This window comes from Choloepus didactylus, chromosome 5 (assembly GCF_015220235.1).
Source record: "Choloepus didactylus isolate mChoDid1 chromosome 5, mChoDid1.pri, whole genome shotgun sequence".
In the NCBI taxonomy this organism is placed as follows: domain Eukaryota; kingdom Metazoa; phylum Chordata; class Mammalia; order Pilosa; family Megalonychidae; genus Choloepus; species Choloepus didactylus.
In genome coordinates this window covers 1,619,883-1,646,496 of record NC_051311.1, presented here as the reverse complement: position 1 = coordinate 1,646,496, position 26,614 = coordinate 1,619,883, and the positions used below count along the sequence as shown (strand labels likewise).

At 40.1% G+C, this 26,614-nt stretch overlaps 1 protein-coding gene across 1 annotated transcript in view; it reads left to right on the top strand.

The window, feature by feature from the left end:
• The window catches only part of CUBN (cubilin), a 260,630-nt gene that overhangs the window by 48,912 nt on the left and 185,104 nt on the right, over positions 1-26,614 (top strand). Inside the window, exons 18-22 of the mRNA XM_037837374.1 lie at positions 6,936-7,080; positions 7,345-7,523; positions 12,390-12,555; positions 13,392-13,608; positions 20,488-20,618. Coding sequence (XP_037693302.1) covers positions 6,936-7,080; positions 7,345-7,523; positions 12,390-12,555; positions 13,392-13,608; positions 20,488-20,618 — 838 coding nt within the window. The remainder of the gene's footprint in view (positions 1-6,935; positions 7,081-7,344; positions 7,524-12,389; positions 12,556-13,391; positions 13,609-20,487; positions 20,619-26,614) is intronic.

The window sequence follows — 26,614 nt, the reverse complement described above, 5'->3', positions numbered from 1 at the left end:
AGGTTTCTGATGAGAAATCGGAGCCTGATCTTATTGAGGCTCCATTGTACATGATGAGAGCCTTCCCTCTTGCCACTTTCAGGGCTCGCTCTCTTTGGTGTTCAACAAGTTGGTTATAATGTGTCCTGGTGTGGATCTCTGATTTTAGCCTATATAAACAGTTATTTTGCTTCTTTAATGTATATAGTTATCTCTTTTATTAAATTTGGAAAAATTTCAGCCAGTATATATTTTCCTGTTTCTTTGTTTGCCTTCTGACATTTTGTTGCCAGTACCACACTGTTTTAATTACTCTAGCTTTGTAGTGAGTTTTGAAATCAGGAAGTGTGAGTCCTCCAACTTTGTTCTTTTAATTCCATATAAATTTGATGATCAGCTTTTCCATTTCTGCAAAAATGGCTGCTGGAATTTTGATAAGGATTACATTGGATTTGTGGATTGTTTTAGGCAGAATTCACATCTTAACGATATCAAGTCTTCCAATCTATGAACATAGTGTGACTTTCAATTTATTTATGTCTTCTTTGGTTTCTTTCAGCAATTTTCTGTGGTCTTCAGGGTGTAAGTCTTTCACCTCCTTGGTTAAATTTTCTCCTAAGTGTTTGATTCTTTTAGATGCTTTTGTAAACAGAATCATTTTCTTTATTTCCTTTTTGGATTATTATTTACCAGTGTGTAAGAACCAACTCAATTCTGTGTATTTGTCGTGTATCCTACAGTTGCTGAATTCATTTAATTTGTTCTAGTAACTTTCTTATGGATCCTGTGGGATTTTCTTTATAAAGGATCATGCCATCTGTATGATAATAGGGATTATGTGACTAGGGATAAAATGAATTCTTCACTTCCAACTTGGATGGCTTTTGTTTCTTTTTCTTGTCTGGTTGCTCTGGCTAGACCCTCCAGCATGGTGTTGAGTGACAGTGGTGACAGTGGGCATCCTTGTTGTCTTCCTGATCTGGGGGAAAGCTTTCAGATTTTCCCAAATGAGTATGATATTTAGTGTAGGTTTTTCAAAGATACCCTTTAATCATGTTGAAAATTTCCCCCTATATTCCTAGTTTTCTGAGTGCTGTGTGTTTTTTTTTAACATTTGATTGATTTTCTTTTGTTGAACCATCCTTGCATTCCTGGAGTAAATCCCACTTGGTCACATTGTATAATCATTTTAACATACTGTTGGATATGGTTTGCTAGTATTTCGTTGAGGATTTTTGCATCTATATTCAGAAGGGTATTGTTTTTTAATTTTCTTTCCTTGTGCTGTTTTTATCTGACTTTGCTACTAGGGTAATGCTGCCTCATAGAATGAGTTGTAAAGTAATACTTCGTTTTCTATTTTTTGGAAGGTTTGAGAAGGATTAGTGTTAAATCTTTTAATATTTGTTTGAAATAATCAGTGAAATAATCAGTGATCCTGGGCTTTTCTTTTTTGGGAGGTTTTTGATTCAATCCTTTACTTGTTATAAGTCTGTTGCGATTTTCTATGTTTTCTTGTGTCAGATAGGTAATTTTTATGGTTGTAAGAATTTGTCCATTTGCTATAGGTTTTCTAACTTCTTGTCATATAATTGTTCATATTACCCTCTTATGATCCTTTTTCTGTAAATTTGGTTATAACCATATTTTGTTGATTTTTCTTATTTGTGTACTCTTTCTTTTATCTAGTTTATTGGTCTGTTCAAAAAACTTTTTGTTTGTTGATTCTCTATGTATTTTCTATTCTCTATTTCATTAATCTCTACTCTGAACTCTCTACTAACTTTGGGCTTAGTTTGCTGTTCTTTTTCTAGTTTCCTTAGGTGTGAAGTTAATTTATTGATTTGTGATCTTTCTTATTTTTTAAAGTAGGCATTAAGAAGATATAAATTTTCCTTAGAGCACTGACTTCACTTCATCCCATAAGTTTAGTATGTTGTGTTTTCACTTTCATTCATCTCCAGACAGTTCCTTATTTCCCTTTTGATTTCTTATTTGGACCACTAGTTGTTTAATAGTACGTTGTTTAATTTCCACCTATTTGTGAATTCACCAGTTTTTCTTCTTTACTGATTTCTAGCTTTATTCCATTGTGGTCTGGGAAGACACTTTGTATTTTGATCTTCAATGTTTTTAAATTTCTTAAGATTTGATTTGTGGCCTAACATATGATCTAGATTGGAAAATGTTCAAAGTGCACTGAAGAAAAACGTGTATGTGCTGTTGTTGTGTGGAGTGTTCTATAAATATCCATTAAGTCTAATTGGTTAATAGTGTTGTTCAAGTCCTCTATGTCCTTATTGCTTGTCTGTTTTGATGTTCAATCAGTTATTGAAAGTGGCGTGTTGAAGTTTCCAAGTATTATTGTAGAACTATTTCTCCTTTCAATTCTATCAATTCTTGCCTCATATGTTTTGGTGCTCTGTTCTAAGATGCGTATATATTTATATGTTTATAATCATTATATCTTCTTGTTGAATTGAACCTTATCAATAAATAATATCCTTGTTAGTCTCTGTAATCCATTTTGACTTGAAGTCTATTTTGTCTGATGGTAGTATAGCCATTTTAGCTCTCTTCTGTTTACTGCTTGCCTGGGATACCTTTTTCCACCCTTTTATTCTCAACCTGTTTGTGTCTTTGTACCTAAAGTGAGTCTCCAGTAGACATCATCAAGCTGGATCATGCTTCTTCATAGACTCTGTCAATCGCTGCCTTTCAGTAGGGGAGTTTCATCTGTTGACGTTTCAGGTAATAGCCAAGAAGGAAGAATTTACTTCTGCCTTTTAGCTGTTTGTTTTGTGTATGTTTTATCTATATATTTTTGGTCCTCACTTAACTCCATCACTGCCTTTTTTATTTAGTTGTTTTTTTTGTTGTGTACCATTTTGATTCCTTTTTCTTTCCCTTGTCTATATATGTTAACTATTTTTAGTGATTTACTTTGTGAATATAATGAACATCTTAATAAGAACCTAGTTCAACTATTACCAACCTAGTCTCAGTGAGTACAAACTCCCTCATCTTATCTGTCTCCATCCCTCCCCCATTATGCTGCTTTTGTCCTGATTACATCTTTTTACATTGTCTTCCCATTAACAGATTCATAATGTTATTTTACACATTTTCCTGTTAAGTTATATGGTGGTGGTGGAGGGACAATTAGAAACCAAAAGTACAGTAATGCAGGGTTTTATATTTACCTATGTAGTTTTCTTTACTGATGTTCTTTATTTCTTATGGCTTCAAATTACTGTCTGGTGTCCTTTTATTTCTCCCTGAAGTGTGCCCTTTAGCATTTCTTGCAGGGCAGGCCTTCTTTTAATGAACCCTTTCAGCTTCTATTTATCTGTAAATATCTTAATTTCTCCTTTATTTTTGAAAGATATTTTTTACCAGATATAGAATTCTTGGTTGACAGTTTTTTTCTCTAAAGACTTTAAATATGCCATCCATCTGCCTGTAGCCTCCATGGTTTTTGATGAGAAATCCGCTTTTAGTCTTCTTGGGAAGCTCTTGCTGCTCTCCAAATCCTCTCCTTATCTTTGGATTTTGAGAATTTCACTATAATGTGCTTTGATGTGGATCTCTTAGAGGCTGTCCTGCTTGGAGTTCGTTGAGCTTCCTGGCTGTGCATATTCATGTCTGAAGCCTTTTATTAGAATTGGAAAGCTTTTGTCCTTTATGTCTTCAAATGCCTTTTCCTCCCCTTTCTCTCTTGTCATCTGGGCTATAATGATGCATCTGCTGGCGGGCTTGATGGTGTCCCAAAGGTCTCCCAGGCTCCATTAATTTGTCATCTTTACTTTTTTCTCTCTGCTTATCACACTGGGTGATTTCAATTATCTTGTTTTCAAGTTCACTGATCTTTTCTTCTGCCTGTTCAAATCTGCTGTTAAATCCATCTGATGAGGTTTTCATTTCAGTTACTGCACTTTGCAGCTCTAAAATTTGTTTGCTTCCTTTTTATAATTTCCATCTCTTTACTTTGTTTAGACAGTTTTTCCATAGTTTCCTTTAATTCTTTGTGAATTGTTTCTTTTTGCTCATTAAATATATTTAAGATGGTTGATTTAAACTCTTTGACTAATAGTTCCAATGTATGAGCTTCTGCAAATTCTTTCCTTCTTGTGAATGGGCAATGCTTTCCTGTTTCTTTGTGTGTTTTGTAATTTTTTGTTGAAGACTGGACATTCTGAGCATTATGTTGTTGTTAACTCTGGAAATCTAGTTCTTTCACTCCGCTGGGATTGAAAGGTTTGGATTCTTTTAATTGTTGCTGATGGCTGGAGACTTCAATTTGTGACTTTTCCAAACCAATTTTTCTCCCAAACAGATGTGTCAAGAGGGAAAAAAAAAAAAAACAGGTACTGCCTCTTTGTGAATCTTCTGCCTTTTCCCTGAGGGGTGTGGCACCGCAGCTGCCCTCCGAGCCGGCCCCAGAACGCTGTCACAGCTGATCAAATGTGTGACCAGCGATCAGACCTCACATCCTCAGATGTCAGAGGACTAGGCCCTTGTACCCCCAGCCTCCTGGCACCAGTTAGCTGCCGCGGGTGCCCAGGTAGCAGTGCCCACTTTTGTCTGCCATGCAGTTGGGAGATGGGGCGGGGGGTGGGGGAATCTGTGGTATTTACTGCAGTTTACCAGCCTCTTTGTTGAACTCTCCACTGGGTGCTGCACAGGGCTCCCCTAGACTCCAGATTTCCAAAACAGTTGATTGAGGCAGTTCCTGCCAGTTCAGTGTGTGTTTGGGTGGAGGGACTGGTTCCTGGGGCTTCCTGTTCTGCTCTCTCCCATGATCTTGCCTTCCTATTTTGTAGATTATAGAGGTCTATTTCTGTTCCAAATCTCTGTTCTTTAAGCTTTTATTCAGCTAATGTTATGACAGAGGTTTCCTTGAATTCCAGGAGCTAACACCAACAAAAAAAGAAAAACTGAAGGAACATACCTCACTCAGTGTTTGCATATGAGCTCTGTACTTGTGCTGTCCTGCAGCACTTAGCCAGCCTTACCGTGGGCCTAAAGAACAGCCCGAGGTGAAAACACAGGGTCCTCTCAGATGTTTTCTGAGCTTGTGTTTTGTCCTGGGCATACTGGCATGGCTTTATCAATTCCCTCATTTACACAGGTACTCTCAAATGCCCCCAGGAAATTTGAGTTTTTCCTCCAGTCCTCAGAGCTATTATTTGTCTCAACCAGTAGTTCCTGCTCCAAGAAGCTGTGGTTTGATTATTATCTTATGGGTTTTTACAACTGATTCTGCTATTTAGAGCCAATTCTGGGACCAGCGGTCCAGAGATGAGTGTCCTGAATCAGTTCTCATGGGACCACCTGAGGGACTGGTACAGATACACATGTCCCTTTGTGTGCATGGGAGGGTTGTTCTGCTCCCTTCAGAACTGGCAATGCAGGTGGTGCTGGGGCTGCACTGAGCTGGGGTGGGTGAAGGCACCACATGGTTTTCCGGCTCTTTCTAAGATGCTTTTCCTTTAGGAAGCCCTAAGTCAGGCTCAAGTTTAGTAACTTCTTTCAGGTGACAGAGCTGGGATTTGAACACAGGTCTGTATGTCTCCACAGACTATGCCATGGCCACCACACCACAAAGATACAGTCTGTGCATTGAAAGGAGGGACTTTCATTATATCAGGGTGATTTTCTTCTTCTCCTAGTTTTCTAAGAGTTTCATTTTTAATAAGGTCAGAAATGCTAACAAACATGTTGGCATCTATGGAGATATCATATGATTTATCTTATTGATTCTATTAATGAGCTTAACTCATAAACTATAATTTCCAGCAATCATTACATTCCTGTTATTTCCAATTTGATTTGGTCTGTAAGCCTAAATGTGAATTCATTTCTCTAGAATTGTGTTTTGTGTTTTTGAATCTGTATTAACAGTTGAGATCAGTTCATGGTTTTCATTTTGTTATCTATTTTGGAATTTGATAGCCACATTCTGAGAAAAAATAGGTGAGAAGTATTACATATTTGAGAGAACATTGGAAAGAATTAGATAGCATGGAAATTATCTGTTTCTTAAAAGTTTGAAAGAACTTACCTGGTAGGGCATCTTGCAGGAGCATTTTTTGGGGGGTCAGTACCTATTTGATAGTGTTTTCAGTTTTCTCCATGGCTTACGATCTATTCAGATTTTATTTTTCTTTTTTGAGATAATTTTATTAACTCGTATTTTTCTGAAAATAATCCATTTCAAACATTTCAGACATTTATATATATTAGCATAGACTTTTACGCAGAATTATCATCTTACAATGTTCTCAATATCTGTTTGTATCATCTATGTCATTTTTTTTGTATTTATGTTTAATTTTCTTTTGTCTTTATTAGACTTGCCAGAGATATTTCTATTTCTAATTTCCACCCTCAACCTCCCTTTAAAAAGTTATTTAACATATTTATGAATTCTGCTTTTTGTATTTTATTAAGTTTTACTTTTATTTTTACTTTATTCCTCATTTTAATGCGTCTTTATAACTTTTTAAGTTTGCTCCTTAGCTTATTTCTCTTTCTTTAAAAAAAAACAAAAACAATATAATCTATGACTTTCTTTGATTTGTCAGAAACTTACATATTTTGATTCCATGTTTTTGCTTAGTATTCTCATTTTTTTATTGTTTTCTAAGTAATCCAAAAGTGGAAATTTATTTCCTCTTTGACAAAGTGGAAATTATTAGGAGAACTTTTTTTTAAAAAATTCTCATGTTTTTGTTTTATTTTGGCTTAATATTTTGTCAACATTATTTAGTGTTATTGCATTGTGGTAAAAAAAAAAAAAGTGTGACCCACTAAGTACTTTAAAATATAATGTAAGTGTGTATTTCAAATTGGGTAATCACTCATTCTGAATTTGTCAGTTTTTCATCTCCAAATATTGCCACTGTTACCAAGATAATTTTATTGATTGAGATGATAATTTTATTTTTTTTTAGGTTTGGGACGACGAAGAATTACTGGGAAAAGTCTGTGACAACACATCCCTCACTACCATCACCTCCATCACTAATAAAATCTGGATCCGGTTTAAAATAGATGCTTATGTTGACAAAGCTAGCTTCAGAGCTGCTTACCAAGTTGGTAAGGACACTCATGTCTTAATTTTTAGATGTCTAATATGCCTGATTGTAGCATTTTAACTTCTTGAAATAATTTTGCTATTTTTACGTCCTCGAATTATGAGGAAAAAATTCCAGTGAAGTGTCCGATAGCCTCTGATAGCAGAGGGGGTCATGGCTAGAGGCTGTGACTGTTATCTCCTTCGGCCAGATCAGTATTTCCCGTACATTGAGGGCAAGGATAGTTCATCTCTGGACAAACACGAGTGCCGTTTCCATCTTACAGCTTGTGGGGGCGAGCTCACCGGGGACGGCGTGCTCCGTTCTCCTTTCTACCCGGCCGCGTACCCTGGGGAGCGGGTGTGTCGGTGGCTCATCCACCAGCCCCGGGGCCAGGTGGTTCTGCTCAACTTCACCGGCTTTGCCATCGGAGCTTCTGCCCACTGCGATGCAGATTATATTGAGGTAATGTGAAAAGCCGTTGGATATTGTATTTGGTATATATTGTCATAGAGTATTATTCCAGGGTGCCCTCAGATCAGTTTGTCGGAAATAAAGCGGTACCTGTAAGGGAATAAACGCTCCCTCGGTTCTGGAGGAGAAAATAATTTGTTTATAATCTTGCAAGATAGGGTGCACAGCCAAACACGTGGAAGGCTGGCACGCCAGAGGAAGAGAATGGCGATGTTTAAATCTCCTACTCCTAATTCGCAAGTCCCTCCCCTGTTTCCCCATTGACTGGGTACTACAGAGGTTACAGCCTATCCGAGAACACTAACTAATTCATCTTTTGAGATTTTAATTTGTACAGCCAATCCCAGAGAGCCAACTAGCTCATTATTGAGATTTTGAACTGATCAGCCTATCCCAGAGAGTTCATTTAGTTAAAAAAAATTTTTTTTTTTTTTTGCTGTGAGTTGCCGCCTCTGATTTTACTTCATATCTCTTTACATTCCAGTAACCCTACTTTTCCATATAAGGAGCAGGCAGATTCTCTCTTTCTTCTCTTTATCATGGGGCTTGTTTAAACTGGTTTTGCCACCATTTCCCTTATTCCATGCTGTCCCTATGTGAAAGCTAAACTTATCCCTTTCTTACAAGTTACATGAAATAAAATTAGATTTACAGACCAATAGCTCTTGGGAAAATAGATGCGAAATTCTGTAAGTGCAATTTATACCAGAATGCTCGGTTTGTTTTGCCTCCTACAACCATTTCATGTAATACATGGTATCAGTAGAATTGAAAAAAAAAAAAACAAAAAACACATGATCATCTCAATTGATGCAGAGAAATAATTGGACAAAATCCAACTTCCTTTCGTGAAAAAAATAAAAATAAAAACTCTCAACGAACTAGGAATAAAAGGGAATGTCTTTAACCTGATAAAGGGCATCAGCAAAAATCCCACAGCTACCATCCTACCTAAGAATAAAAGGCAGAATGCTCTCCCTCAGGGAAACAAAAAGCAGGAACAAGGCAATTAACCCCTTCTCACCAGTTTTATTCAAATTATGCTGGAAGTTCTAGCTAGGGCAGTTAGGCAAAGAAAAGAGGTAAGATGCCTTCAGATTGAAAAGGAAGTAGTAAGACCATCTCAAGTCATAGAAAACGATCTCACATAGAGAAAACCACACACACATAACACAAACCATACATGAGTTCGGCAAAGTTGCAGGATACAAAATCATTATACAAAAATCAGTTTTTTCTCTATACATTAGCAAAGAACATTTCAGAAGTGAAGTCAAAGAAACAATTCTATTTGCAAGAGCATCATAAAGAATAAAATACTAGGTGTCATGGTCCAGGAGGACTTTTGTAGCCAAAGAACTAAAGAAAGCACTGGACACATTCTGAGACACAAGCTTTTATTATAGGGCTTACCTACAGGGTGGGGAAGTTGAGCCACTTTGCCCTGAAATCAGGAGCTTCTCTGGATGGATTCAGGAGCTACTCTGAATGGTGGCCAGTTCAGAGCACAACATGGAAATAGTCCGCACTTTGGGGGGCTGAATAAGCTGGTTATAAGGGCTCGACATTCCAGTGGGTCTGAGCATAAGGCAGGGAGCCAGGTTGTGCAGTGTAGGCAGGGGTTGATTGTCAACAGAGAGGAGGGGTGGATTATAGAGATAATCCTATCTCAGGGAGTCTCAGGGAGGAGGTAGTTTTGAATATAGATTACAGTTAGCACCTGATGTTACAAGGAGAATAGGTCAAACCTCAGCTGTCCTAGGTCAAGCAAACTGCTGTGTGCAATCTTCAAGACACTTGGGGGCCAGGGGCTCCCACACTAAGGAATGAATTTAACAAAAGAAGTACAAACCTTGTTCTCTGAAAACTACAAAACATCTTTGAAGAAAATTGAAGAAGACCTAAATAAATGGAAAGGCAGAAGATTTACTGTTGTTACAAAGGCGATACTCTCCAAATTGATCTATCGCTTAATGCAATCCTACCAAAACCCCAGCTGGCTTTTTTGCAGAAATTCACAAGATTATCCTAAACTTCATTTGGAAATGCAAGCCAAAATAGCCAAAACAATCTTGAAAAAGAAGAACCAATTTAGAGGGCTCACACTTCCTGATTTCAAAACTTAACTTATGATAGAACTCTGGTGATCAGTTCAGTGTGGTATGGGCATCAGTAAAGAAGTACAGATAAATAGAACAGATTTGAGAGTACAGAAATATATAGGATACTTTGTTGATGGATTTGCATCTGTAATCAATTTACTGTGTCTATGGCTGCTTGCATCTACAAGCAACAAAGGAGATTGCCCTCAGCAATGAGGAGCATCCCTCATCCAACCAGTTGGAGATCTAAAGGCAAGACCTGAGGATTTTAGAAATCAGAAGGACAAATATCTGCCTTACTGTCAGTCAGCCAGCTTCCCTTGGGGAATTTGGGCTCAACTTCAATCACCTTTATCAGAGTTTCCAGCTTGCAGCCTGTTTTATAAGGTTTTGGACGTATCAGACTTCAAAATCATTTTTATAGGAGTTTCTTGACTGTGGCCTGTCTGACAGAATTTGGACTTGCCAGCCCCCATGGTCACATGAGCCAATTCTTTATAATTCTCTCTCCCTGTTTGTGTGTGTGTGTAGTAAGTCTCTATCTCTGCATGTATGTATGTATATTTATAATTGTAATAAATATCTGTATATATGTGTATATATATCTATATGTAATAACTCTCTCTCTCTCTGTATGTATATACAGCCTGTTAGTTCTGTTCCTCTGGAGAGCTCTGACTGATGTGGTGTGCCAAGACTTTTCAATGTGGAAAGGCAGTCTTTTCAACAAATGGTGCTAAGAACAACATGGTACCCACATGCAAAATTATGAAGTTTGACTCCTTCCTTAAACCTACACAAAAATTAACTCAAAATGGAACACAGACCTAACTGTGGGCACTAAATCTATAAAACTCTTAGAAGAAACTATAGGAGTAAATCTTTATGATCTTGTGTTAGGCAGAATCTTCTTGTATATGACACCAAAATCACAATCAACAAAGGCAAAAACAAAATAATTGGACTTCATCAAAATGAAAAACTTTCATGCTGCAAATGACCATCAGGAAAGTGAAAAGATAACTCAACGAATAGGAGAAAAGATTTGCAAGTTATATATCTGATAAGGGACTTGTATCCAGAATTTATAAAGAACTCTTGCAACTCAACAATAAAAAAAAAAAAACTGGACGAAGGATTTGAGTAGATATTTCTCTAAAGAGGATACACAAATGGGCTTTAAGTACTTGAAAAGATAGTCAGCATCGTTAGTCATCAAGTAAATGCAAATCCAACCACAATGAGATGCCACTTCATACAAAAGCCAGGTAATAGCTGGTGCTGGTGAGGATGTGGGAACGAGACCCGCACTCACTGCTGGAGAGAATATCCAGAGAGGCCAGCTCCTCTGGAGGGCAGTGTATGAGCAAACTGTGCCCCAAGACATGTTCCAGTCCTGCCCTCCAGCTCCTTTGGAAATAGGGACTTAGAAGACGTTCTTAGTTAAGACGAGGCCACCCTGGACTGGGCCCTGATCCCCTACGACTGGAGTCCTCGTAAGACGCGGAAATTTGGGCCCAGACAGCGGGAAGAACAGAGAACCTCCATGGGATGACGGTGGAGACTGAGGTGTGCCACGAGCCACCTCCAGAACCCCAGACTTCCCAGAGAACATGGCTCTGTCAACACCCTGACTGTGGACTTTAGCCCCCAGAATTTGAGACAATAAATCCCTGTTGTTTAAAGCCAACTAGCTGTATGTTGTTACAACACGCCTGGAAAACTAAGATAATAACAAGTTTTGGCAAGGAAGCAGAGAAATCAGAACCCCCATACATTGCTGGTGGATCTTAAATTGGTGCAGGAGCTTTGGAGAACAGTTTGGCAGCTCCTCAGAAAGGACGAGAGTTATCACACAGCCCTGTAATTCTTCTGCTGGGCAGATTCCCCAAATAGCTGAAATCTTACGCCCTCACAAAAACTTGTACACAAATGTCCATAGCAGCATTATTCATAACAGCCAAAAAGTGAAAACAACCCAAAGTCCATCATCTGGGGAATAAATCGACAACACGTGGTCTATCATACAGTGGAATGCTCCTCGGCCAGCAAAGGAACGTGGTGCTGGCACTTCTGAGTGTCAGGAACCAGCCACGGAAGAACACACATTCTCCGATTCTATGTCCATGAAACGTCCAGGAGAGGCAAATCTGTAGATCCCTGGTGGCCCAGGGCTGGGGCGTTGTGATGAGGGGGTTGGAGAGTTGACTTCTAGTGAGCACTGAGTTGAAAAGGTTCTAAAACTGATGTGATGGTTGCACAACTCTGCGAAAAGGCTAAAAACATTGAATTATACATTTTAGATGGATCAATTATATGACATGTGAATTATACATTGATAAAGCATTAAAATAAGAATAAAGTAATTTTAAATAGATAATAATAATAATAATAGCTATTATCATCAATACAAATGCTCACATACCCCTTTCTCAAAAATTCCAAGGTAGAACCTCTATAGGTATATATTTAGGAAGTAATGTCTTATATATTTCATAAACTATTTAATTACATCATTTTTAATATCTGAACTCTTAGGAGGCTTCAAATGCCATGAAATCGCAATATCTATGCTTTGATCTGACACCATAATTCTGTCAACTTTTATGTTTTTTGGATTCAAGGAATGCCTGATATTTTCTCATTTGCTTTTGCTATGTTAATAAAAACATTTCAGGAATAATTATTCTTGAAGGAATTTTCAAAATTAGATATCTATCAAATAAACTTGACTATGTTTTTTTTTTAATTTTAGATTGGTACCAGTCCTATTTTGGGTTCTCCTGAAAATAGAGTGTACTGTGGTACAAACATCCCTGCATTCATCACATCTGTGTACAATTTTCTGCATGTCACATTTGTGAAAAGTTCTTCTACTGAAAATCATGGTTTCATGGCTAAATTCAGTAGTGCGAATTTGGGTAAGAGATTTTCTCTTTCTCCTGTTTTCCTCTTGGGCTTCTATCAGAAAAAGTGGGCAATGGAAATAAATTATTATATGAATCATCTACACTGCAAAAGTTCTCAAAGTACATTCTAAGGCAAAGAAACATATATATATATATATATATCCATATATATGTATATCCACCCCAGACAGCATCTATATCAACACTTCATTGGAGTCTATTAGTAAAAGAAAAACTAGGTTATTGTTTTGGTTTGCTAAAGCTGACGAAATGTAATATACCAGAGTTGGTTTGGCTTCTACAATGGGGATTTATTAACTTACAAGTTTCCAGTTCTAAGACTGTGAAAATGTCCAAATCAAGGCCTCGACGGGACGATCCCTTCTTCCTGAGGACAGACTGCTGGTACCGGGACGGCGCCGGTGGTGTCCGCTGGGCCTTCCCTCCCGGGTTTCGGTGCTTCCCGGGTCTGGCCTCAGTGGCTTCCTCTGTGTTTCTGTGGCTTTGTCTTTCAGCTTCTGTGTCTTTACCTGAATTTCATCCTCTTGTAAAGGGCTTCAGTAAGAGGGTGGGGACCCACCCTGAGTGAGGTGGGTCACATCTCAACTTCAGTTCCTGCTCACCGAAAGATTCTCCTCACAGTGGGTCCTCACCCGCAGGAAGGGTTAGCTTCAGGACGTGATCTTTCCTGGGGCACCTATAGCTTCAACCCTCACAGTTCTCTTTGGAGCGTATGCGTAATGATGTGTTTATTTTTGAGCCTTTAAGAGCTGATGACCAGATTATTTTATTCTGAAATCCAAGTAGCTCGTTGATACCTCATGATGATGATTATTTTATTTTGACAGCATGTGGAGAAGTTCTCACCCAGCCGACGGGAACCATTCAGAGCCCCGGCCACCCGAACCCGTACCCCCACGGCGTCACGTGCACCTGGTACATCCTGGTGCAGCCTGGCCAGCTGGTGCGTCTGGTGTTCACGTCGTTCCGCCTGGAGTTCCATTACAACTGCACCGCGGACTACCTGGACGTCCGCGACACGGGGTCTGGGGCATCTCTCGGGAGGTGAGGGCTTGGTTGGTCTTTGATTTGCTTTTTGTTTCCACCCCACAGTCTTCCTCCTTTCTTGCTTTTCTGCTTCACGAAGGACGTGAAACCTTCCACTGCAGTCGGCCTGTCCCCAGTGGGTTTCCACTGCAGCTGGAGGCGGCTCCGACATCTCTGCTCCTGCCCTGGTCCTGGTCCTACGATAAGCTTTGAGAAACGAGTTTGTCTGTGAAACCACCGCAAGCATCAAGATAATGCACGGATCCCTCACCCCAAACCCGCTTTCTGCCCACGATAATCCCCCCCTCTGCCCTCTTCCCCGTCCCCCAGAAAGCACCCATGTGCTTTCCATTACTGTAGATTCGTCTGTGTTTTCTAGAGTATTATGAAAATGAATCATAATACATGTATACTTTTGGTCTGGCTTCTTTAAATTGGCATGATTATTTTGAGATTCTCTCAAGTTGTAGAGCGTATCATAAATCCTTCCTATAGGTTTCTGAGTGGTATTTCACTCTTTGGGTCTATCACAATTTCTTAATCTATTCACCTGTTGAAGGACATTTGCATTATTTCCGATTTTTGACCATTACAAATGAAGACTTTGTCTAAGGATAAACTTTCCTTTCTCTTGTGTGAATACCTAGGGTTAGGTTCGCTGGGTCATTGGGAGGTATAAGAAACTGCCAAAATGTTTTCCTACTTGTAGCATATTGGAGTTCCACTCGCTCCACATGCTAATTATCAGTTATTTCCATTTTAGCCGCTCTAAGAGGTGTGTAGCAGTATCTCCCTGTGGTTTTAATTTGCATTTCCTCAATCACTAACAATGTGGAGATCTTTTTATGTGTTTATTTGCTATCTGTATGTCTACTTTATTGAAATAGCTGTGCAGGTATTTTGCCCATTTTATTGGGTTGTTTGTTTTGTTATTAATTTTGAACCATTCTTTTTATATTCTGGATGCATGTCTTTTATCTCAGACATGTAATTTGCAAATATTTTTAGTCTTTTCATTCTCTTAAGTGTATTTTGAAGAGCAGAAGTTCTTCATTTTTATGAAGTCTGATTTATCAATTTTTTATTTTGCTGATCATGCTCTGGTCTCTGTATATAAGAAATCTGTACATAATCCAGGTACATCCACAAGATTATCTACTAAACTTTCTTCTAGAAACTTCATAGTTTAACGTTTTACCTTTAAGTCTTTGATCCATTTTGACTTAATTTTTGTATATGGCTTAAGGTATGGAGCAAAGGGATTTATGTAAATATGTAGGTATGCATAGATATATGGGCACATGCATGTATGTGCATATGTATGTGTGTATGTGCACATGTGTACAGATGTATGTATTTGTGTATGTGTGTACGTATGGGTGCATGCATGCGTGTATCTGTGCATGTATATGTGTGCATGTGTGTATGTACATGAATTGTGTGTGTACATATGTATGTGTGCATGCATGTGTGTGCATGCTTGTATGTGTATGTATGTGTGTACATATGTATGTATGCGTGTATGCTTGTGTGAGTGCATGCATGGATGTGTATCCAAATGTTTTAGTGCAATTTGATGAAAAGACTCTTGTTGTTGCATTGCCTTTGCACCTTTGTTGAAAGTCAATTGCCTGTGTATGTACAGGTCTGTTTCTTATTCTCGTTTCTATTCCATTGTTACATTTCTCTGTGTTGACACAAATTTCACACAGCCTTGTTTACTGTAGCTTTGTAATAAATCTTGAAGTCAGTATAAATCCTCCAAATTTATTTTTCTTTTCCCAAGTTGTTTTGGCTAACCCACATCCTTTGCATTTCTCTATGAATTTTAGAATCAGTTTGTCAATTTCTACAAGAAGAAGTTTTGTGGGATTTTGATTGATTTTGAGTCTATAGATCAATTTGAGAAGAACTGACATCTTAATAATATTGAGTCTTCTGGTGCATAAACATAATGTACCTTTCCATTTATTTAGGCCTTCCTTAACTTCTTTCAGGAATGTTTTGTAATTTTCATTGGATAGATATTCTACATCTTTTGTCAGCTTTACCCCATGTCCTTTCATAGTTTTGATCTGATTGTTCAGGGCTAGTATATGGAAATATAATAGATTTTTCCATATTTCTCTTCTATCCTGCAACCTTTCTGAAGTCACTTATTAGTTTTGGTAGCATTTTTTGTAGCGTCCATGGGAATTTATCATAGATGATCATGTTGTCTGTGAATCAAGACGGTTTTACATGTTCCTTTCTAATGTAGATATCTTCTACTTCTTTTTCTTGCCTTATTGCTCTGTCTAGAATCTCCACACAAAGTGTGCGAGAAGCAGCAAGTGCAGACATTCTTGCCTAGTTCTAATCTTAGGAGAGAAAGCATTCTGTCTTTCTCTGTTAGCTGTAGGTTTTAGATGTAGGCTTGTGTGTTAGCTGTTGGGTTTTGTAGGTGTCTTTTATCAGGTTGAGGATGTTCACTTTTACTCACAGATTTTATATGAAATGAATGTTGAATTTTGCCTTTACTGATATGGTTACATACTCTTTTTTAGTCTGTTAATTGTTTAATATTTGAATGTTAAATCAACTTTGCATTCCTGGGGTAAACCTTAAAGAGAGTCATGTTGCGTTATCCTTTCTCTGTATTTTTGGACTTACATTCTTAATGCTAAATTTTTTTTTTAAGAATTTTATATTCAGGAAGGATGTGGTTCTACAGCTGCTTTCCTTGTAATGATTTTGTTTGGTTTTGGTGTTAGTGTGTTATTGGCCTCATAGAATGCATTTGGAAGTATTCCTCCTTCAGTTTTCAGAAATAGCTCATGTAAAATTGGCACTGTTTCTTCCTTCAATATTTGGTATAATTCACCAGTTAAGCCATTTGAGCCTGGAGTTAGCTTTGTGAGAACATTTTCTGTTTATTTTTGAGTGAGCTTGGGAGTTTGTGTCCTTCACAAACTTTTGCAAATTTCATATCAATTGTCAAATTTATTGGTAAAAATTGTTCAAATATTCTATTATTTTGCCTTCAATATCAGTATAATAAGTAGCAATGTCACCTTTATCATTTTTAATATTGGTAATTTGTGTCTTCTCTCTTTTTCTCCTGATCTGCCTGGGCTAGAGGTTTATCACTTTTTTTTTTTTAATTCTCAAAGAACCATTTTTTTGTTTACTGATTTTCTGTATTGTTTTTCTCTTTTTATTCCATTGATTTCTGCTCTGATTTTTAGTATTTCTATTCTATTGTCCACTTTAGGTTTTATTTGCTCTTTGTTTTCTAATTTCGTAAGATGGTAGCTGAGGGCATTTTTTGAGACCTCTTTTCTTTTCTAATATAGGCTTTTGGTGCTATAAGTTTCCCTCTAATGACTGCTTTAACTGTATCCCATAAGTTTTACATTGTGTTTTCATTTTCATTATTTTAAAATAGTTTCTATTCCTTTTTATTTCTTCTTAGATCTGTTGGTTAATTAGAAGTGTCTTATTTAGGTTTTAAATGTTTGAGGATTTTCTAGATATCTTTCTGTTACTGACTTTTCATTTAATTACATTGTGGCCCATGAACATATGTTACATGACTTTAATCCTTTTGCATTTATTGAGACTTTTTTGTGACCCACTATGTGGTCTATCTTGGTAAATAACTCTAGGTCTGTTGTTCTTGGATAGAGTATTCTGTAAATGTCAACTAGGTCAAGTTGGTTGATCATGTTGTTCATCGTCTTTATCCTTACTAGTTTCCTGTCTAATTGGGTTGTCAGTTATTGATAGAGCATGATGAAATCTCTCACATAATTGTGTATTTGTTTACTCTTGGCAGTTTCTCAGTTTTCGCATCACTTATTCTGAGGCTCTGTTCTTAAGGTCATTAAGTATTTAGGATTGTTATATACTCCTGATGAATTGATCCTTTTGCTGTTACAAAATGACTATTTAAATCTCTATTAATATTCTTTGCTCTGAAATCTGCTTTGTTATGTGTTAATATAGTCTATGCTGCTTTCTTTGGATTAGTATTAGCATGTTATATCTTTCACGTTCTTTCACTTTCATCCTATTAGTGTTTTTATATTTAAAGTGGGTTCCTTTTTGACAGTGTGTAGTTAGTTAGGTTTTCCTTTTTTATTCAATCATTTGATGTACATTTGATGTGATTATTGATCTGTTTGGGGATGAATTCACCGTCTTGCTGTTTGTTTTGCATTCATCCAGTCTATTCTTTGTTCTCTTTGTTCCCTTTTTCTGCCTGCTTTTGGATTAATCATTTTTTTTATGATTCCATTTTTCCCCTCCACTGACTTTAGTGTAATTCTTTGCTGTACTATTGAAAGGTTTTAGGACACATTTTAATTTGTTGCAGTTGGTTTCAAGTGATATTATGACACTTCAAATGTAGTATAAAAACCTTACAACAGCATACGTCCATTTTCCCCTCCTGACCTTTCTGAGGTTGTTCTCATGTTTCATTTACTGCGAGTTAGAAACCCGAGATAGATTATTATTTTTGCTTTACAAAGTCTATTATTTTTTGGAGACTTAAACAATAAGAATAAAGACTTTACATTCACCCACACTGCTGTCATTTCTTGTGTGGATCCAGCTTTTGATCTGGCATCATTTCCCTTGTGTTCAGGGTACTTCCTTAACATTTCCGGCCGCGTAGGTCTGCTTAGGAGTGATTGTTTTAGCTTTTGTATGTCTGAAAGTTTTCATTTTGCCCTTGTTTGTCAAAGATAGTTTTTGCTGGGATAGAATTCTAGGTTGACATTTTTTTTGCATTATTTCCTATGAAAATGTGTTATTGACATTGTATGTTTCTCTATACATAATGTGTCCTCTTTCTCTTTGGTTGCTTTTAAGATTTTCTTTTTTATAATGGGCTTTAATGTGATCTGATCTACTCAAAGTGAAACATTTTTGGCCATTCACTCTCAAATACTTTTTCTGTCCCCCGCCCCCCCTTTGGGGACTCTGATTACACTACACCAGCCACCTGACGTTGTCCCACAACTCAAGCATTTGCTGTTCATTGTTGTTGAGCCCTTTTGCTCTGTGAGTTTATTTTGGAAAATTTATATTCTTGAGTTTTCAAGTTTGTGACTCTTTTCTTCTGCAACTTCTAATCTGCTGTTAATTCCATCAAGTGTATTTTTCATCATAGAAATCGCATTTCTAGAAGTTCAATTTGGGTCATCTCTTATATCTTCCGTGTCTCTTCTTGACACATTGAATTTTTCCTCTAGCTTCATTTTAAACCTGTGGGGTGCAGTTATAACAGCTGTTTCAATGTTTTTATCTACTAATTCTATCATCTGTGTCATTTATTGTTAACTTTTGACTGACTGATTCCTCTGATTATGGATCATATCTTCCCTCTTCTTTGCATGGCTGATAATATTTGCTAGGATGCCAGACACTTTTAATTTTACATTTTGTGCTGTACGTTATTCCTTGAAAGTATTTTTGAGCTTTGTTCTGGGACACAGTTAAGTTACTCAGAAACAGTTTAAGCCTTTCTTATTTTGCTTTTTGTTTCATTTGTTTCTGGTCTCTCAAGGATCAATATCCCTCGTTGCTAGATATCCAGTGAGTTGTTGAATCATTGTTTCATATATTTTATCCAGTTTTTTGATTGTTTCAGGTGGAAGGTTAAATCTAGTCCCTGTCACTACATTTTTGTTGGAGATGGAAGTCTCAAATTTCTTTATAAACTCTTCTTGAATTTCATTTCCTTTTTTCTCATTCCCATCTTTTATATATTTCCTTTACCCATTATTCTCTTATGCCTGTTTTTCCTCCTAATTCTGTTCTTCCTCTTCATATGTTTCTTTTTACTTATTTTCATCTTTCATCTTTTTACAGTTATTTCCTGTTCCTTTTTTCTGTTACTTGACTTATAGCCTCTGTGAAATATATAATTTTTGCTGAATGACATAAAGTATAATGATCAGTTACAAAGTTGGCAGAATTGGCTGCATACAGAGACATTTAAAATATTAATTCACCTAGCTTTATTTATTTTAGATCTTAAATCTATTTTTCACACTGAAGTGACATTATATGTCAAAATTTTTTTTCTTTTTCTCTCTCAGAAATCAACCCATTCATTTCCCATATTTACTATTTCCCCTTATCTTGGCTTCTCTATTATGTTTTTCCTCTGTCAGACCATTTGGGTAGTTTTACCAAGTGAACTCTGATTTGAGGTTTCTGTTTTCTAGTCACTCCTTCTTATGGGTAATTCTCTAGATAACAGCTCATGTATGGTGATTTTTAAAATTAGAGCTCTACTTTAAGCATAAATGAGAACCGTTTTTCTGTTTAAAATGATTGTTGTTTGGCAAAGTCTTGACATGGTTTGGTCATAAAACCCACTCCTCGGTGGGCCAACTGTCTCCAAGCAAGAGCTGCTGTGTGTGTCGGGCTCAGTCGTCCAGGCGTGTTGGAGGAGTTGAATTCAGCCAATTACACAACCCATGAATAGGTGCCATCACTCTCCCCACTTGGGAGATGGGGAAACTAAGGCACAGAGCTGCGGTCAGAGCTGACGCGAGCTGTGTTCTGAGTCGGTGTGGGGCCCCCGAGGCGGGTGAGCTCATCAGCAGCCACGGATACCCTCCGTGCAGCCCCGGAGAGCTCTGCTTTCTGACTGCACCGAACTGCTGTGTAACACGTCACAGCCGGACACGCACACAAACCCATTCCAGCCGGCAAGCACTCAGCACCAGGGCGACCCTCTGTAGGTTTGTAAATATTTTGTGCCTGAAAATGTTTGTTTGTAAGGGTCAATGGGGTGGGTATGGAAACCCACTGCTTCGCCCTCACATCCTAAGTGTTGGCACGTCGTTTTCAAAGGTGCTGGCCGTTCCTAAGCCGTGTGTCTCTTCCCTGTTTGGACAGGTATTGCGGGAAGTCGGTGCCGCCGTCCCTCACCAGCAGCTCCAACGCACTCACGCTGACCTTCGTGGCCGACTCCGACGTGGCGCAGGAGGGCTTCTCGGTGGACTACGAAGCCCTGGACGCCTCAGCAGGTAACGCGACAGCTTTGGGTTCTTGGTTCCAATCGCTCTGTTTGGAAACGGTGCCGACCCGGCAGGCCCTGGAGAACCTGCAGCCCAGAAGCTTGCACACGGGAGCATGGGGTTTACAGGAATGGGCGCGGGTCAGACGGCAGGGCCTGGCGATGCCAAGTCCTCGGCCACACCGCTGCCATTAGACGCCGCTCTTGGAAACTGCCCCTGGACGTGTTCAGGGTAGAGAGGCGCCGGGTTTCCAGTTTACCCCGGTGGCACAGGCACTAAGTGAGCGAGAGCGGGATGTAACGGTGAGTCTGGGTGTAGGGGATCCCGGAGCTCGTTCTTGCAAGCTCTCCAGAGCTGCAGAATTCTAGCATGAAAAAAAAATTACCAAAGAGGCAAATTCTTTTCTTCAGCAATTAGAAAAAGGACAACAATGGATAAGACAGACTAGATATCTTAGCAAAACATAAATTGGACCCAGTGAAACTGAACCTTTTCTGCATTTGTTCCTTTTATTGTTTGTCCCTTACTACTTAATTCTCATCATTACTCTGCATGTCACAGGTGCCGAGGAAACAAATACCCCTCGCAGTCAGGGTCCTGAGGGTGACATACACACCAGAGCTGCCCTGGCCCCCCGAGTCTAGCTGCTTTTTGGGGATGCCATGCTCCATCAGGCCCAGGCTCCCACCTGGGGTGTGCACCTTTCCAGAGAGGCTGGGCTTTCCTTTTGCTTCATGTTTTGGAAAGATACTTAATGGACCCCAACATCACCTGGTGTAGGTCTGCAGGGGCCGAGGGTGCCTGGGCGTCTGCACACTCCACGCCACCCAGTTGCCCTGGAAGCCTGGGGGGATGCACCGACGCCCCTTCGGAAAGCTCCGGAGCACGCAGGCCTGGCAGAGCTGCCTGGGTGGAGCCCTGGTCCCCACTTCTCGTTTACATCTTCCAGAATCATGTATTCACGGAGTGGAGGCTCCCTCTTGGGGGTTCCTAACATCCCATCCAAGGGGCTGGCTGTTTGTGCGCAAGCCTGAGCGTACAGGGTTGGAAGCTGGGTTTAGATTCCCTGGAGCCCTGGGTGTGAGCGCACCCCCTACCTCCCTGCAGGGTCCCTGTGGAGGACACCGTGTTGTCCACCTCGCACCCCTGTGTCGCTGAGCCCCAGCAGACCGATCGGCTGTGCCGGGTGACATCCCCCCAGCCTCTGTCCGGGGACCTAACTGCTTCCTGGAAATCTGAGGGTGCACAGACCTCCCCACCGTCCCGGCCTTACCTGCACCCCATGTGCTGGGCCCCGAGCCCCACTGGGTAGCAAGCCCTGGGCTCTGGGACACAGCTGCCCCCCTGTAAACTAAGGGAGGGGGTGTGGCTGTACACATCTGTGAGCGCAGCTCCCATCTGCTGAGTGAGTGAATGAGCTCTAGGGGGACAGCCCGTTCCGGGAGGGCCTCCGGGCACGCGTGGCTGCTGTCACCTGCCAGCGGGGAGGCCGTGGCGGCTGGAACAGCACTCGCTGCAGGACCCCTGCGCCGGGAACCTCCATTGTTAATTAAAAAACGCTTTTGGAAAGATGAGGTGCAGGTGAAGGAAAAGTAAGTCGAGGAAAAGGAAAGAAGCTGAGGAAGAAAGCAAGAGACGCTTGGCTGGCTCCGCCTGGTTCCTGCGGGCTGTGGGGTCGCAGACGGGGGTGTCACCCTCGCTGCCTGCGGGGAAGGGGCTTCCCTGGGGGCTCCGGCCCCTGCCCCGTTCCGTGCCTGGGGACACGCCTAGGAGCGCCTCAACATGGACCCCGAGACTCGGTTTGAAATGTCTGCACATTTCAAGTACAAGAAACTTGAGTCTGGAAGGAATATGATGAGTTAACTTTAATCACTTCAATGTGTACTTTCATATTCTACCAACATCTGTTGCATAAACTGAAATAGAATCCTTTCCAGGGGGCTCTTGAGGGAGTATAAACAAAGGAACACGTTCTGCTTTGAGGACTTCAGGGGTCCCCTGGAGAAGGCTCTCAGTGGTCTGTTACTTAGTTCTCACTGGTCAGTGCCGGCTCACATCTCCTAAGCCTGGCGCCGAACCCTTGGCCGCTGGATCTGTCTCAGTAATTTACTGTACGTCTGACTCCTTCCTGCGACAGCTCACAGCAAAAGCTGCACCCCGGCCGCCCTGTGCCTGTTCCCGCGCCCCGAATTGGTGGCCCCCAGGACCTCAAAGAGCCGGGGTTTGAAAGGGAGGGCCTGGATTGGAATTCTGTGACTCCCAGAACTTGCCCCGGGGTCCTCAGCCCTCACCCCCACCTCTTCCAAGTGGGGTGTCAGCACGAGGCTCTCCGGCCGAGCTGGGGTGAGCGAGGGATTCTGAGCGAGCCTTCCTGGGGAGCTGTAGAGACCACGCCGGCTTCTGATGTCCAAGCTCGAGGCCCCAGCGCAGCCGGGGGAGCCGGCGACCCCTCACGTGCCCCGGAGAGACGGCCCCGCAGCAGTGAACTGCAGCGAAAGGGCAGCTTTGGGTTAGGAAAGCTGCTTCTTTCCCCGGGGAGAAATTGAACCAAACGCACAGCTTCCCCCCGCTTCACTCTGGGGGATGTTGAAGCCCGTTTGCCGAGAGCAGCAGGGGCCCCGGCTGCTGTGCGTCACCCGCCGATGGCCAGGGGCCCTGTGGGTCCTGTGCAGAACGGGGGGCTCCCGGTGCCTCCAAGCGCAGCCCCCACCGCAGGGTCACCCCAAGGGGCAGGCTGGGGCCACGGTGCCCCCGACCCCCCCGAGACGGCGTCCGTGCTCGGGGCTGGGGTCACCCCCGTTCGTGACTGTCCCTCTGACCTCAGCAGCGTGTACCTGAAAGGGCTGAGTCGGGGCAGAGCCACATCGTGATGTTGGGAAAATCTGGCTTTGTCATTTTGTGATGGTCCACAAAGGGTGTTTGTATATTTTCTCCTTTGTTTTTTCTCTTTTTTGAAGTTGGATAGAAAGGAAACTATGTGCGGCCGGCCGGCGGTTTTCCTTGGTCTTCTGAAAAGAGCTTTTCCACTGCTAGATCCGTGTAGCCGATGGAGGGGATGCAGCTGGGGATGTTTTCCTTTTGCAATTTAAGAGCAGACAGAAGGCCTAGGAGCATTTTGTCTTTGCATCTTATATCAATGCAGTAAGCATTGTGGCAGCACAGGGCTATCTTTTTATGGGCACACATTCAAATTTAATTACTTGTGCTTTGTTGCAAAGCTTAAGGGGAAACCAAAATGTAACACTGATATTTCTCAGTGTTAGTATTTATTCCAGAAAGAGTCATTTATACTCAAGGAAGAAAATGTGAACACTGTACAGATTTCAGCATGAGAGAAGGGGAATTACTAGCCTTCTAGGAAATAGACATTTTAAGTTCTGAGAACCATGTTTGTCTTTCTATGAAATTAGATATTTGAATCTCATAAAATGCTGATCAAATTTCAGTGTTAAATATTCCGACTGCAGAGGTACCTTCAAAGTTGTATTTTCTCTCTAGTTTAATTTTATTTCTTGGATATCTGATTTATTTTATTGGATTCCCTTTCCTAGAATAAAATCCCTCCGTAGCCGTAGCGAACGTGCAGCCATGTGCCAGCCCCAGTCAGGCCGAGGAGCGCCGCCCCAGGATGAGGCTCGGTCACCTCCTGCATCTGGGCGTTCGTTTTGCCTGCTCAGAAGGCAATGTGAACAGAAACACGAGTATGTGCTCTTTTGTGTCTGGCCGCCTTCGCTCAGCATCACACTTTTGAAGTTGGATCTCGTTGTACTTATCAGTGGTTCTTCTCTGTGTTGCTGAAGGCGTCCCCTGTATGGAAATGTCTCAAGGACGGCCACCACCTGTTGCCGGATAGTTGGGTCGTTTCCCGGTTCTGGCTCTTGTGAAAAGAGTGACTGTGAATATTGATGTCCGAGTCTTTTTGCAGACCTCGGTTATCAGTTCTCTTGGGTAAATATCTAGGCATAGAGTTTCCGGGCCATATGGTAAAGATATATTTAACTATGAGAAACTGACAAACTTTTTTCCAAAGTGGTTGGATCATTTTCTATTTCCACCCGCAATGCGTGAGAATTCCAGACTTGCCACATCTTTGTCAGTACTTGGTATTGTCAATCTTTTCAGCCTCTGTGTCCTGTCGCTATGTAGTGCTCCCCCACTGGGGTTTGGACTTATTTGCATTTCCCTGGAGACTAATATGCTGAGCACCTTTTCATTCCCATATGGTCAGTGCATATATCCTCTTTGGTATTCATTAATTCATTTTTCTCATTTTATTTGTTTGTCGTCTTATTTAGTATGTCATAGATTCTGGATACAAGTATTTCCTTTATCAGGTAGATGTATTGCAAATATTTTCTTCCAGTCTAGCCTTTTCTTTTTCTTAATGGCATGTTTTGAAGAGCAGCTGTCCAATTTATCCATTTTTTTCTTTATGGTTAATGTTGATCTAAGTCATCTTTGCTTGCCAAAGTTGTTCTAGAAGTTTTATAGTTTGAAGTTTTGCATTTAGGTCTATTATCCATTTTGAGTTACTTATTCTGTATGGTGTGATGTTATGTATCCTACTTTCATTGTTTGCAAATGGCATCAATTTGTTCAAGTGCCATTGGTTGAAAAGATTCTCCTTTTTTCAGAGTTGCCTTTTCATTGTTGTTGAAACATCAGTTGCCCACAAGTGCCTCTATTTCTGTATCTCTGTTGTGTCTACTGATCTATTTGTCTATCCATATGCCAATACGATGCTATATTCCTTAATATTACTTAATTTTATAGTTTTTTTTTAAACCAGGAAGTATAAATCCTCCAGGTTTGTATTTTTTAAAAATTGTTTTGGCTGTCCTAGATCCTTTGCATTTCCATATACATTTTAGAATCAGTTTTTCAATTTGTACCCAAAAAGCCTGCTGGGAATTTGATTGTGTTTGCATTGAATCCATGGGTCAATGTGGGGACAAAGGGTCTCTTAAAATAAGTCTTCCAATCCAAGAATTTACATCATCTCTCCCTTTATTTAGAACTTCATTAATTTCTTTCAGTAATGTATTACAGTTTTCAATGTAGAAATTTTGCAAATTTTCATTAAATTTATTCTCAAGCATTTTATGTTTTTATGCTATTGTAGTGGTATTTCAGATTTTATTTCCAGCCGTTTGGCTAATGTTTGGAGCTGTTTTTTGTATCCTCCTCTGCACTGTGCAGTCACGTTAAGCTCAGTAACTTTTAGTAGGTTCCTAAGCATTTTTTACACAATTTTATCTGTGAATGAGGACAGTTTTATTATTTTCTTTCCAATATGTATATCCTGTTTTTCCTTACTGCAATGGCTAGGACCCTCTGTACAGTGCCGAATAGCAGGGGTGAGGTGGAACGCCTTGGCCTTGTCCCTAATTATAGAGGAAAGCATTTAATCCTTCACCGCTGAGCGTGACTCTGCTTTTGGGTTTTCGTGGATACGCTTCACCAATTTGAGAGGTTCCCTTCCAGTTGTACTTGCTGAAAACTTTTTAAATCATGAATGGGTGTTGTTTTTCCAAATGATTTTTCTGCATCTTTTGACATTATCACAATTTTCTTCTTTATTTTGTTAATGTAGTGAATTACATGGACTGTGTTTCTAATGTTAAAGCAATCTTGCTTTCTGGGGATAACCCCGCTTGGTTATGATGCAATATTGTTTTTATGTATTTTTGGAATGGTTATGCTAAAACTTTGTTGAGGACTTTTGCGTGCATGTTCATGAGACCTATTTATCTATAGTGTTCTTTTCTTGTTATATCTTTATCTGGTTTTGGAATATGAGCAATACTGGCCCTATTTATAAAAAGAACAAAAGAATTAGAAAGTGCCCTCTTCTCTATTTTCTGATGGTGTTTACATAAGACAAATAGTTCCTTAATTGTTTGATAGAATTTCACCAGCTATCTGAGTCCATATTTTTCTTTGTAGGAAGGTTTTTAATTACAAATTTAATTTTTTTAATTGACAGAGGCTATTGGGGCCTTCTG